The 14890-nt window shown below is 38.1% G+C and overlaps 1 protein-coding gene across 3 annotated transcripts in view; it reads right to left on the bottom strand.

Annotated features, from left to right (window-relative positions):
• LOC117156414 (tachykinin-like peptides receptor 86C) overlaps positions 1-14828 on the bottom strand; it is a 56399-nt gene extending 41571 nt beyond the window's left edge. For 2 of the 3 annotated variants that reach the window (XM_033333394.2, XM_076618701.1), the window contains exons 1-2: positions 14765-14828; positions 12174-12787 (exon numbers count right to left, since the gene is read on the bottom strand). In XM_033333394.2, coding sequence (XP_033189285.1) covers positions 12174-12468 — 295 coding nt within the window. In that variant the 5' untranslated portion in view covers positions 12469-12787; positions 14765-14828. The remainder of the gene's footprint in view (positions 1-12173; positions 12788-14764) is intronic. The other variant, XM_076618700.1, reaches the window with a different exon arrangement.
• Between the last annotated feature and the right edge of the window lie 62 nt (positions 14829-14890).

The following is a 14890-nucleotide window of genomic DNA, read 5'->3' on the forward strand; positions in this document are numbered from 1 at the left end:
CCCATCCGGTCGAAACATTCGATCTTTCGAGCCGGATTCAGTGACAAGTGAAAAGTGTGGACACGTAACCGGTCGAATCATTCGATCCTCAAAGCCGCATCACGCGTCAAGTGAAAAGCGCATACCAGTGACACCCACTAGCATACAGTGCCACGTGAATCCAACATAACCAGCAGCGGAAGCGTTACCCCCCAGCGAGGTCAGTAACGTCAAGGATCGTCACCCTTGAAGAGGCAAAATTCGGTGGTTAAAACGCAACCACGCAACCTCCTGCCGCAACTGAACAATCTTCAACAGAAGTAAGTTATAACCATTCCACTTATCTAACAAACAATGGCAACCGGAAACGCAGAGAAAATCACCTCCTTGCATCGGGAGCGAAGCAATCTAAGCGACCAATTCCAGGCCGTATCGAAATCACTCGACGAATACGAACAGTCTGGTCAGCACTACAAGGCCACCTTAAGAACTTATCGAAAACAAGTGGACGACATTTGGAAACGGTTTAACATTGTCAACGACCAATTACTTGAGCTCGACGACTTCGCACCTGTGGACTTACTCGATGTCTATGTGGATCTGGTAGTACGATTGAGCGCTCTCATCGAACTTAATTCTTCCTCAACGGATGCCTCCAAGAGAGTAGCGAATCCAAAACCTCCGGAATGCAGCAACAAAGCTCCTAGCAGGTTCCAGAGACCACCGATCCCATCGCAAGACACGCGAAGCTCATCGCATCACACTCGCAACGTGTCACCTAAACGCGGCCCGACGACAACCACATTAGCATCGAACGTTCATGACTCTTTAACCGCAGCCCACAACCTAGATAGTAACGGGTTGAATCCCATCCAGGATAGTTACAAGGTCAACGTCGAGTCGAAACCTACTGTAAAGGCTTCGAAATCCACTGTGCTCAAACCATCCAGGGGCAGTGTTTCTTCGGGCAATACTTCTACGATGGACGTCCAACACAACGTATCGACGTCCAATCATCTCTCTTACATCACGTCATCTGCACCACCCGAGATTAGAAACATTGCATCGGACAGTCACACTTCGAGACGTAACGCGAAGACTCCTACTTCGCCACCTCAGAGATGTGCTACGCCTGCAATTGGCCCTACTCAGAATCATTGCCTCATTATTAATACCATGACTAATCACTCAAATGGTATCGGTAATTTACAGAACATTCTATCTGATCTCAACGATTCGCTGCTGAGTTCACAGAGCGCCACACCGAACAAGTCGCGTGTCACGGACTTCTCCCTGAAGTCACCCTTGGCTGCAACGACGCTACCACACTCTCCAATGGCAAAACAAGTCCAAATCACGACGCCCAACGCTTCTCCTCTATCAAGAATCATCACTAAGAGAATGCGATTCGAGCGGGTCATCGGGGGGAGTCCAGCCTCCCAATCAACCTCAAACCGCCGCACCGCGCTTGATGAATCTTCACCAAGCATCACCGACGTTCCCTTCGACGATACTTCCTGGGCCGAGGTGTTTAACGACACTTCCAGAAGCAAGATTCACGACACTTCTTGGGTCGTGAATTTCACCTGGAAATCGCTCGGCATCGGCGAGGAAGACGGCGATCCAGACTACAAAGGGGACTACGTGCCATCCAGGCAACGGGCCTTCGACCGTATCTTCGAAGTCACCCTGGCGACAACGGCCTCATCCAGACTACCACAAGTCATACGGCAACGAGCATCTTGGAACGACGTGCCACGCAGCGCGTCCTACCAACGAGCCAACCCGATCACGCAGAATAAGGACAATCAGCAATCAACAAGGAGTCGGGCGGCTGCTCCAATTAACTCCACCTTTAATGAAATTTTGATCGGTACCCTCTCAACGGGGGGAGGATGTTACGCCGCGCGACTCTCTGCCTGGCCCAGGTCACACACCACGGGCCAGAAGGACACCAAAGGTCCGCTCGTCCGCATGGCGTACCCTCATTATCCTTAAGCACCGTCCATAAATCATAGATTTACGAGAAAAGGTCCTTTAAACAAAAACAAACATCTGGTCCCGAGGAGTTTCTAAACACTATTGTCTACCTCGGCAGGACAAGGGAAAGTTGTTTTATGTCACGTACGCGGCAACTTTTCCCCCGTTAATCACTTTCTCTAGAGGGCAGTTAAGACCCTTCGTTTAACCAATTAAAAACGAAGCCTATTCCCTCACTCTCCTAAATAACATCGGCTCCAACAAATCCGATGGTCCCGTGCGCTGGAGGGACCGATCCTTAGCCTTCCTCCGAGACAGCATCGTCTCCCAAGATACACTGATTTCACATCCTTCGAACGGTCAACATCCTTCGAGCGGGTATACACACCCGCAGATCAGTCACTCACTCATCTCGTACATACGCACCAGTGTAACTATCCTCGTTATAAGTTGTGGAATAAACGGTGACCTAACTTACTACTGTGTAATATTCAATCAACCACCTCTGTTATCCTACCCGAAACAGGGGAACGACTACTTCGCGGCGTCGATTCACCGAATCGTAGCGAGAATTTACGCCTCTCGCTGACGCGTTTTCCTAGCGACCGCGTCTCTCCGCGATCGGTCGTAACATTTGAGCATCCTCCCCCGGTTACGTGTCCACACTTTTCACTTGTCACTGAATCCGGCTCGAAAGATCGAATGTTTCGACCGGATGGGTGACAAAACTATCCACTGCCACTGATAATCCGGCTCGAAGGACCAAATGTTACGACCTATCGCGGAGAGACGCGGTCGCTAGGAAAACGCGTCAGCGAGAGGCGTAAATTCTCGCTACGATTCGGTGAATCGACGCCGCGAAGTAGTCGTTCCCCTGTTTCGGGTAGGATAACAGAGGTGGTTGATTGAATATTACACAGTAGTAAGTTAGGTCACCGTTTATTCCACAACTTATAACGAGGATAGTTACACTGGTGCGTATGTACGAGATGAGTGAGTGACTGATCTGCGGGTGTGTATACCCGCTCGAAGGATGTTGACCGTTCGAAGGATGTGAAATCAGTGTTTTTGGGAGACGATGCTGTCTCGGTGGAAGGCTAAGGATCGGTCCCTCCAGCGCACGGGACCATCGGATTTGTTGGAGCCGATGTTATTTAGGAGAGTGAGGGAATAGGCTTCGTTTTTAATTGGTTAAACGAAGGGTCTTAACTGCCCTCTAGAGAAAGTGATTAACGGGGGAAAAGTTGCCGCGTACGTGACATAAAACAACTTTCCCTTGTCCTGCCGAGGTAGACAATAGTGTTTAGAAACTCCTCGGGACCAGATGTTTGTTTTTGTTTAAAGGACCTTTTCTCGTAAATCTATGATTTATGGACGGTGCTTAAGGATAATGAGGGTACGCCATGCGGACGAGCGGACCTTTGGTGTCCTTCTGGCCCGTGGTGTGTGACCTGGGCCAGGCAGAGAGTCGCGCGGCGTAACAATTTCGTTTCTAATTATAACTGGGTTTTATGTGGAAATGTCGCTTTTTGTAGTTCCCTACTCTTCGATTATAAAAGTATATAAAATTGTTGTCTTTTTAGATATAATTAAATCAAATTAATGAACAAGAAGAATAACTGCTCATAAAACAGGTTCAACTGTTCTTTTTTCTTTTTCATTTTCAGTTCTCAACACTGGAAAATCAATCTTCTAGCCAGGACACGACTAACAGGAAGACGAATTTGTAGAATACAGCACAGTGCCACATAAATCCGAAAGAGCAACGCAGCTATTCTCTACCAGCCAAGTTATGAATGTTAACAAGTAGTTTTTCCTTGTATGCATACCTGCGAAAAATCTCTTATTTCTACTCTTTAAAACGTAGCAGTATAATATTTGTAAACAGCGAGTAATTTCATCGTCGCAGACATCCAATTGAAACTTCTAAATCGGTTTTATTGAATTGTACGATCAGTATAGAATGACGCAGTTTTCAAACTTTGAAAAGTCAATATAATATTTACCTTCGCATCGTGCGATCGAAATTCAGGAAGTTGCTACAATGTTTTATTGGAATACGCATCACATTACGCCCACTAACGCCCATTTTCGAAAATGACTACTCAATCTACGTAAATGTGAATCGTTTAATAAAAACTGGCGAACGACGTGCCAAACGAATTCGGAAGTGTCGTTGCATGAAATATCGTGGCATTATGCAATTTCAACAATTGGCTACGGTTTTCTAAAAACCTGTAATTTTCGTTCTTTTCGATTTTCTGTCGAAAACACTTTGATATAGGAAGAATTACTTGCTCCCAGTATCTTTTTACGTGAATTGAAACAGCTTTCGTAGTCTCTGGAATTTTCAATCATCGCGAAGAACATATTCCATCTATTAACAATTCTTGTTTACGACAAAATACGAATGACTAAATATAATTCGGCTTATATGTATAATTACTATTCAGGAAAAAAGTCTATGTAACCTTAGCCAATCTAAGAGTAGAGCACTAGCGTACTTTTAGATATTACATGTGGGTTAGTGTGACATCAAGGACGTGGCGTGAGGTGTAATTGTTTATTAGCGTTGTCAAGATATGTTGATGTTGTCAAAGAGTGTTGTGAGCGTTACCAAGGTATGTTTTGGAAAAAGTGAGCATGGAAAACATTGTAACGAGAGTTGAGAGAGTCAGAATTGAATTTATCGTCGTCGTTGTGTCGTAGAAGTAGTGAGTAACGAATACGTGGAACGGAGTTTTATATTCGATTATCGTGTGAGTGCAAACGATATTGTATTAATCATACTGTTACCTACAAACTAATAATATAACATTCCTACATACAATATATATAGTTTTGTAATAATATATAGTTTTACGATATATTTAACCATATGTTTGTCCTATTACCTTACAGCGACAGTGTCACTCCGATATTTGCCTTTCTCTTACTGCATATCATATATCTTCACTGTTTTTGCTATATTCACTATCTTCTTGTAAAGGGGATTTTCTCCGATCAATTAGTAAATTAAATTAAACAATTAATTCTTTCAGCATCGAGCTGTGCGATATGAAGTGTGCGCCCTGGGCTGCCGGCTTTTTGCGGCAAAACACCTGCTGCCGCACTGGACCGAATACATTTGAATTTTCGATGCAAAATATATCGATAGTACAATGTCCAAAAGCCTACTGAACAGCCTTGATAAAGCATAGTATTTCACAGGAGTACAAGAAAATGACGTATTTCTAATTATGCGTTTTGTTTCCATCTCCATAAATAAAAGCATAAACTAGAAACCATTAAAATCACATTAAAGACTTTCATATTGTATACAGGGTTTGCAGAAAGGTTGGTGACGAACTCTAGGAGTATATAGTATTTAGGAAAATAAGCTTAATAAACATGGATTCAAAACCATTTGGTTTTGGAGTTACGAGATGTTTTTACGAATAAGACACTACATCTATAGAATATATCGAATTCGTTCCCAGTTCATTTCAACGCACACGTTTTCACATATAGAAGCATATATAAGCGTTGACATATCTCTGACATTTGTCTCATCTCTTGTTAACAGTTTTCCATTTGTTATTATCAACCCATTTAACGAAGCAACTGATTTAACGTATACTGTACTTTTATAATTTTATACATTAAACACCTGATAACTTCAAAGTTAATCGCTTTTAAATCGCTCTAAAAAAATATTGTATATTTTTAAAGTTTGTCCTCAGGCATTTTGTACATCCTGTATAGAAAACTAGTAATCTCCATTGCCTTCCTTAAAATCAATATGTATAGTTGTATATATGTATGCAGGTTCTTTTCATTTCTACTTGCATCTAGATATATCTATTTTGTTTAGATACAACAATATTTTTAATAATAAAAATTGGTATTTAATGGTAAAAATATTTTAGTGATAAAAATGATGTATTTTTCATTTTTTTTTTTTTTACCTACGATGCAAATGTTACGCAACTGAATGAATTCCAATATTTTAGTTGACGGAAACAATTTTCTTGTGTATTGACAATTATGTCAGTATTTATAATACCATTCACCAGAGATGTTCACAATATCGTCTTGGCGACATTACGTACAAGCACTTGTTCAGTGTACTGATCCATCCAAAGGAACAAATATGTGGCGATTTTTATTGACAATTTTGTAATGCACCTTTAAGGAAGGAAAACTATTTTTAAATCGGAATTTAAGCATGTCACAATTCGTAATAAATATTTTTAAATTATAGCTTCTTATTTTCGTAATAAACTTTTTAAACACAATGAAATTTAAGGGAGCAATGAAAAGAGTTTATGCACTTTTTAAGCGGACATTGTGCATATTTAAGCGGGCCGGATGTTAATGAATATTACAGTGCACAGTGATTATGTTTCGTGTATTGTATCTGTTAACACACATTTGACGAATTTTTGAACACGCATCTATATTACTGTGAAACAATCGGATACAGAAAAATACGTTGCACGTGCAATTGAAGGTGCCTAAACGTTTACGAGAATTGCACATAATCTCCAAACTTAGAAGCTTGAAAAAATTGTTGTATTTAACATTTGCAATTACAGTGACAGAACTGCATAATTGTGTTTATTTTACATCGCGGATAATACGAAATGGTATAGTGGATTTCCAAACAATTAAAAGAAAAAAGAAGAACCAAGAACAAAAATGAATCTTTATTTGCAAGAAAACGGAGATCGTACAGCGCACCGTATTCCAGCAGTTGGACAGTTGTAGAAAACGACTGCAATACGTGTAAGCTCTGCTTATGAACGCTCGCAGTGAGCTAACACGATGCACTTGCTTCACAACAATCTCGGCTTGCACTTAATTAGAGCAGGGTCATAAATTGCAAGCAATATTAACTCGGAAATTCCATAGAGTGTTGTTCTATAAGATGTGCAAGTTACGAGAAATGCTAATTGAATACTACGCTGATTATAGGCTTACCAATCGAATACTGACGCGAGCTACGAATCAATCAATTACAGTAAATGGTCAATGGGATAATGGCGCCATAAGAAGGTGTGAAACTCCGGACACATACACACACATACACACAGCATAGAACATAGGGTAAGCTATGGTATTCTTTCACTTTACTCTTTACCTGTGAGTCGACAGGTTTAAGAGCTAACGTACCATTAAACGAGAATCTCGAATAAAAGACTATAGCACATTTTGATGAAAGTTGGATTAATAGTACAGTAGAACTCCATTTGTCTGAACGTATCGGTGGTCAAACACTTTAAATCGAGGTTTATACGATAAGAGCCTACCAGTTCTCCTCACTACGTACTATGCTTCGTTCACATAATAGAAGCTCACGATGCAATATAAATTCAACCAGTAAACGTTCGATTAATCGGGCGTCGATTAGAATTTTGTTCCGATAAAAGTAATTCGGATAAATGGACTTTATCGTGAAGTATGGTTCTACGATTCTTATCGATCGTCTTAGTACACACAGATTGCGGACATTTGGTCAAAAGGCGACATAATGTCGAACACAGGAAGCACGTTAAGTGTTACGGAACAACATAACTTGGAAACCGACTTTTCCTAAAGTTTTAAATGCGATTTAGACTCTTATTCGAAGTTTCCATTTAATTCTTCTTGAAAAGTATTACAGAATCATCTCTACGTCATCATAGTTTGCTTTTTTGCGACATTAGTCGTCAACATAATGTCGTCGTCATATACCGTCAACTTTGAAGCCACTATACTCTTCGTAGCTTGACGTGCTCTCGATAGCTTTGAATGTCAATAACTAAAAAACAAAATTTCAAACACAACTTTTATTCTTCATTTTTATCCTATTGTGACTTTTAAAGACACTCGTTAAATTTCCTACCATCTGGTATTAACGAACACTACTGGATAATACTGAGGATCAACCGTCCAATCAGTTTCTTCTTTTCCAGTTCCTATCTAATTTAGTCGGGATTATACTCCGTACTATCGTAAACAGCGAGATTGAGGTTTCCATTCTCGGAAACGAGATAAAAAGAATTTCAAATGACACGCATATTGAATGTCATACGTAACGTGTAACTGAGATATTGGAACGATGTTCTTCCGAAGTTTGAAATCGAAAAGTTAATACTACTCGACACATTATAGTTTAGCCTGAATTATTGTTAGCTATATTTAAAGAAACCAATTAGGCGTTACTACGAGTAATTAGAATATTCGTCTGGTCTGTTCTTTTTGCATAGCAGAGAAATTGCGTTGCGAAAAATGTTGCTAAAAATAAAAATTTAATGTTTGGAGAACTTTATACATTCGTCTATCTGAATTATCAGAGACACTTAAAACACACATTATCGCAAAATTATTTATTCCCGACCGTCGTGCAGCAATTACAAAACAATAAACTAACCGCTACAGGACTTGATAAAACGTAAGAATTGGGTATAATTGACGCACAGGGCCCTTTTCCGTAACAAATATTGTCACACTCTTTTGTCGCTCGTTTTATCGTTAACTCTACAGAGACGGACGAAAGAAAATCTGCAAAATAAAAAATATAAGTATAAGGATATCCTCAGACCATACGTATATCGCCGATATTTCAAAGTTTTCAACTAAAAGGATCAATATGTATTGTGAATGCGATATTGTCGTCATTTATCGACAAAATGCATTCCGTTGAAAATCTTGAAATATTTATAATGGAAGCCCATATCTAAAACAAAAATTTTAAAATATTCATAATATTATTGGTTGTCTGTGGGCACTCTAGTAATAAACCGTAATTTTTACCATAAATTATTACCATAAATGAATAAATATAGCGACTGTTACTAATATGGTACTTCTACCATATTCTTACTTTGAATATAAAGGTAACTGCGATTTACAGTGTGTCAATTTTGAACTTCCTGTCATTCGTCGCTGTATATATTTCATCTGAGGAAAATAAAAGTCACAGAGCTTCAGATTAATCTTTCTACAAATGGCAGAATAACGTCATCTTTACGTGAGAAACGTGTTAAATTGCCATGACGTAGGTACACGTGAGGGTTAAGACAGAACTGCAGGGAACGAAATTTTCTGCGAACAATTTTACGGATAAACGAACATACTTTAACGAGTAATGGTATTTTTAATCTGTTACGCCATGCGGCTTGCCATAGATCATATTCTTAACTGTCGGTCGCGGCACTATAATGTCGCAGACGGATCGTCGCGGCTGCCCGGCAAACAAACATTGTAGTGGCAAGCGCATGGTTCATTAAGCAGGGCGACCTCCAGAAACGTCGATTCGTGGCCGTTATTTTATCTGGCGTAAAAGAATGTGGCGTGATCCGAAAGTAGTGGGGGTTGCCTTCCAGAAAAACCAAAAAATCGAAAGGCGGGCAGAACGTTTCGAGAAGCCAAACAGTCAACACATATCTTATATCGCGCATTACGTAGTTACATTTCTTTTTGTTGTTCCATTTATATCTTTCTAGTTAATAAGTTGTTGAAATAAACATTAATTTATTTGTGTTAATTCTGTGAAATTTCATTGAACTACCCTTATTATCATAATCGAAATAAGGGAATCGATCAGTTCGTGGCGTCGATTGTTTAATCGTAACGGGAACTTACAACTCTCGTTGACGTGATATCTCGCGATCGCGTCTCTCCGCGAAACATAATCGATGCAGCGAAAATGTCTGGATCACGGAAAATCTACAGCATACAAGAAGTACAAACAATAGGTACAGCATCAATGTGTGATACGAAATTCTTAACACGTGCCTTATCGATCCGTATTCCATTTCCCATAACACTTTATATGCTGAAGGAAATCGGTATTTCCTTGAATTCACATTGCCCGATTTGCCACGTGATGTTCCACCAGAGACGCGAAACTGTTTGAAATATTATCAGCTGCATAGAGCTCCGGCTCGCAACGCTCGCACCATAACGAGATATTTAATATCAATCTATGGAGGAAAATGATTTGGCATCCGGATAGCCTTGCCACCACGTTCACGTGACTAAAATCCTCTTGACGGCTTGTGGAGTTTTTTTTATTAAAACAGACTGTATACGGAACCGTTTATTTCCGTTGGTGGCATGAAAAAACGAATCAAAAGGGACTGTTTAATTGTGTGTGTTGGATAAATGTAAGAAAACGAGTGAGAGAATATTTAGAATGCAATGGTGGAAGCATTTGTAGTAGATTTCAATTCGAAAATCAATTACATGTTTTGAAAAGTATTGAATTTTTCATGATTTTACCGTAATACTTTTGAGTTGTGAATGGCACGGGGAATCAACTAATGCGAACAAAATTGCAGAGTTCCATTGAAAAAGGAAGTGCAATTGTGTTCAACAACTGTCTTAATGCACTTCTGTAAAAATCGCACTGCACGATGATAGAGCTTGATGAACAATGCAAAATTTCCCCTCACAATTTCTTTCTATCTGCAATAGGAACAATTTGGCCCAATTATTTACTGGACTCAGTCTATATAAAATAAAGCTTTCCATAATTGGTTAGTCGTACTTTCACTCTCGTCTTTGTTAGCACTGTTATAACTCGAATATCGGCTTCAAGTGCCAAATAGAAATTGCCAATTTAATCCAAACGTAATGTAGCCCGGTGCTGCACGGCACGAAACTGTACGAAGCTAACGAATCCACGCATATTCCATCCTTTAAAAAAAGATTCATTTTCATGTCGTTTCACAGCATGCGAACAGTGTGTGTGCACACTGACAATGAACATAAACGCGTAGTTTCCTTTAATAGAATATATCGATATTCGTCAAACGCATCCGATAAATGTTAACACGTCATAACTAATCAGATAATTAATCTATGTACGTATACAGGGTGCGAGCGAATTACGTGTACAAGCGGGCGCGAAGTGATTCCTTATGAAGAAATAATAACAAGATATGGAATGAAATTTGTTCATTTGAGGCTTAGTTTACGAGAAAATCGAGTTTGAACATTTGAAATGACACGAACTTATGGATTATTGTAGAGAATGAGCGATATGTATGTACCAGTTGAGCCTCGATAATTCGAACCTCTATAAGATTCGCTCTGTCGCGAAGATTTCTATAAGTCGAAATGAGATTTACGTCAACTCGAATTATTTGCCACTTAGTTCACATACCTCTGTAATTTTACCTCTGTAACTCGAGTTTAGAATAGCCAGAGTTTTACGAGTCGAAGTTTGCTTCTATAAATCGAACTTCTCATCGTCGCTGTCTCAGCAACTCGTGAGCGTATAGCTATATGTGGCGATAGGATGGGAAAGAAATAAGAAGAAGAAAACAATTTGAATCGCTTCGAATCAGCTCGAACAGAATTCGAAGCTTGAAACTCTTGAAAGCTTTGATTCAGTCTGAAATGTTGATGGGTTTTGAGTCTTTATAAAGTATTCTGAGTCTTGCCTAACTTGGAAATCTTGCTCGTGCTCCGTCGTCAAAATGATGATCGACGAGTTCTTTGAAACACTTCATGTTTGTCTGTGTTTCAATAAGATAAGTAGCGTAAAGCCTCCACTAACAAAATTCCTCAGACATTGTTTTCACTCTTGAATTCTCAAGCCAAGAGTATCGAATATCCCGCGTTACGATTTCCAACACGATCAAGACTCAAGAGACTTTAAAGTTCAAAGACTCGATACCTGTATTAATATTCAGGACTGATCGAAACTTTCAAGAGTTTTAAGATCCGAATCAGGTTCGAAGTGACTCGAGTTTGTCGCCACATATACAGATTCGAAGTCATTCGAAGTGTTTCAGATCCTGCTATTAGTTTTGTGTCGCAAAATGTTAGAAATCATTCTTGCGATATTGTCTTCTTTCTTTCAACGATCATGACTGTCTCGATAAGAGAAAAGGCATAAAACGCCACAAGCCGTATGTATATCTATCAAGTCGCTCACAATCTAACAGTTCTTCGTTAGTCGAACGCATAATTGCTATCATCCCACGCGACTTTAACTTTTATGTTGAATAACATGAATTCTAAGAGGAAGCTTTAAATACCTAAAGTTGCAATATTTTCTGGAAAAAGTAATGTAACCGAAGATTTGTACAAAACTTCTGTATGTCGAATTCTCGTTAGTTAAAGCTCTTTTGTTTGATAACTTCGTTAAATGGAAACCTATATATAACTGGGAACTCTTAGCTCTTCCCTTAAGGCTCGAATTACCAATGTTCGATTGTGCTGAAATGAGGATCACTTACCAAGTACGATCCATATGACGATGACGTTGCCACCGGTTGCCACCAACAGCATTGCAGCGAATATCAGGGACCAGAACAGCTTTTGCCACCATGATAAGTCAAACGGCCGCTCTTGATAATTAAGGAAACAATCTAAAAAAGCATCACGTAGAACTTCCTGTTCCGTAGAACTATCCAAAGCGTTTTCCAATATATTAAGAAGTTCGCTACGATTTAACATCAACAAGATCGTGATGTTTCGTCTGAGAATTATAGTACTGCAGTTGTACAAGCCATACGAAAACAAGTTGTCCATATTTTGAGCCTGACAAAAACCAGCACTTTTTAAAAACGACAACAGTATCCAGGTGCGAACAATTTGGGTGAAATTCTCTCGTCTTTTCACGTGAATTTCCGTTGCACGTAATTTACGTTGTCTTTTCCCTTTTCAAACCGTTGCATCGTTAAATCTACGTATTAACTAATCGTTACCGGTAACAATTCAGAACATCTTCTCTTAGTGTATTGCATAGGATGGTTGCAAAGTTTGTTCAAGAACTCATCTTTGTTGGCGAACTTCTTTTATCAGTTCCACTTTTATACGGCTTTTTCTCGAAAATAATGCGCCGCTGTTTCTGAAAAGATTATGTACGAGCTAATAAGTTTGCGGTTTCAGAGTGACAAATGACGACAACAGGCAGAAAAAGATGTACGCAATAGAAACAAGTGTGTTGAGACACTATCGTTGAAAAGTATATGAACACTTGGTTTCTTCTTAATACGATGTGATTTAATTACACAAACGGAGGCAAAAAGACTCAAAGCGATTTTATAATTTATTAGACCAGCGAATATAGGCCTATGAGGATACGATAAAATTTACGTTGAAAAAATAATATACAAGAAAGGAATTGGAATCCGTAAATGTCAAACATTATATCAGTTTTGTCATTTTGTCATTTGTGGTTCATTACTTTCAGCTCGTTAAGTTGTCTACGTATAAATAAAATGTTGAATATACCAGTGTAAATACCAGTGAGAATAAACCAGAATAAATTAACACTTCATACGATTTTCATCACTGGTTTGCTATTAATTCATATATTTTACTAATATTCATGTATCGTTGATACGAATCGAGCAAATTATCCACCACGTACATATGAGTGATTGCACGCATTTGTTATCCTTGAGAATCTTCGCCCTTTCATTTATATAGAATGACAATAAATAATAAATTATCTGTGAAATGATTCGTTCTAATATTATTACAATTTTTGTTAATGTAATACGATAACTAGCGAATCAATTAGTAACCAACGGTTAATAATTAACAATTTAGAAATGAACATACATTTTAACCAAATAAACTTTGAAATAAATAATTTTACTTCAATAATTAATTAAAAACAAATGAAGAAAACTTGAAACTATTACAAATTATTATATTTGTTCTACTTTTAATATTTCATTCGGATCCATTTATGCATCAGAGTTGTGTTAATAATCATGACAATTACAGCTACACTAATTTCAAAACCTCATTTTAATAATGGTAAAATTCTTTCGATCAACACGATCACCAGTTTTCGCAAAAATCGGAGCATCATAATGAAGGGTTGTGATATTGTTTAATAAAATAATAATAATAATAACAAAATATCGTATTACTGTGCAAATGTAGAAATATAAGCGCCAATTAAAAGCGAACTTAATTATAATACAAAGATAACACGATATTTATTCCAACAAGGTTCCACTCGTTTTTTTCCATTTGCGCAAGAATAGTTGAAATTCGTTCAATTAACGCGATCTTTTTTCAAATTACACACAGAGGCGTGAAATCATTTATTGGCGATGCTATTTAATCTCCCGCTTCTATTTTGTAATTATTATCGTCGATCAATGTTGGGCAAAGCTTCATTTACTCATGAAACGATAAATAACGAATTGAAATAACATTTCAGTCGCGAGTAAGAATTAAATCTTCTATTTAAATAAAAGTCATTTAAACGATGCCAAAAATAATTTATTTCTTATTTCTTATTTGCAAATTTTATTTTTCATTTGAATTTAATTGGAGAGCAAATGATATTATGTAAATAAATAGATTTTCGCTTTCTCTTGTCCGTTTCATTTTGCGAATGAAACAACCGTGAGATTAATAAGATTATTTTTCAATAAATAAATCGCAGATCAAACCTCCTTTTATAACTACTCGCTTTTCCAACAAATTGTTCGAAAGTATATCCATCATATTTCGAGGTTTCGCCGGGTTTAACATAGCTGACAAACATTATTAAAAGTTACAAATTCCAATGTACAGGAATCTCCCTGATGGAAATGTTTGTGTAAAAATTCGAATTTGTTCGACGATCGATAAATAACGAATAAAAATAAACAAAGATAATAAATGAAAAATAAAATTGTATTTGAAAAGGACAATTAATTTCATTATTTTAAATAATATATTAATATAACAAATAATTTATTTCTATTTTTTATTTGAAGTCCCAACTAACAACTGACCCTCTGTTTAGATAATTATTTAAATGAAAATTTATTTAATAATGCCCGACATGGTTGTCCATAGGCCCGATTCACATTCTCACCACAAAAAACGCGTCTATCAGCCTAACAATGCGAGACTGCGATAACCGTGCATACCCAAGAACTGCATTGGAGCAACTGAAGCTTCAAAATCGCGTTCATTCAAAGATGCGTGCGCAATGACTTGC

Source organism: Bombus vancouverensis, chromosome 5 (assembly GCF_051014615.1).
Source record: "Bombus vancouverensis nearcticus chromosome 5, iyBomVanc1_principal, whole genome shotgun sequence".
Classification (NCBI taxonomy): domain Eukaryota; kingdom Metazoa; phylum Arthropoda; class Insecta; order Hymenoptera; family Apidae; genus Bombus; species Bombus vancouverensis.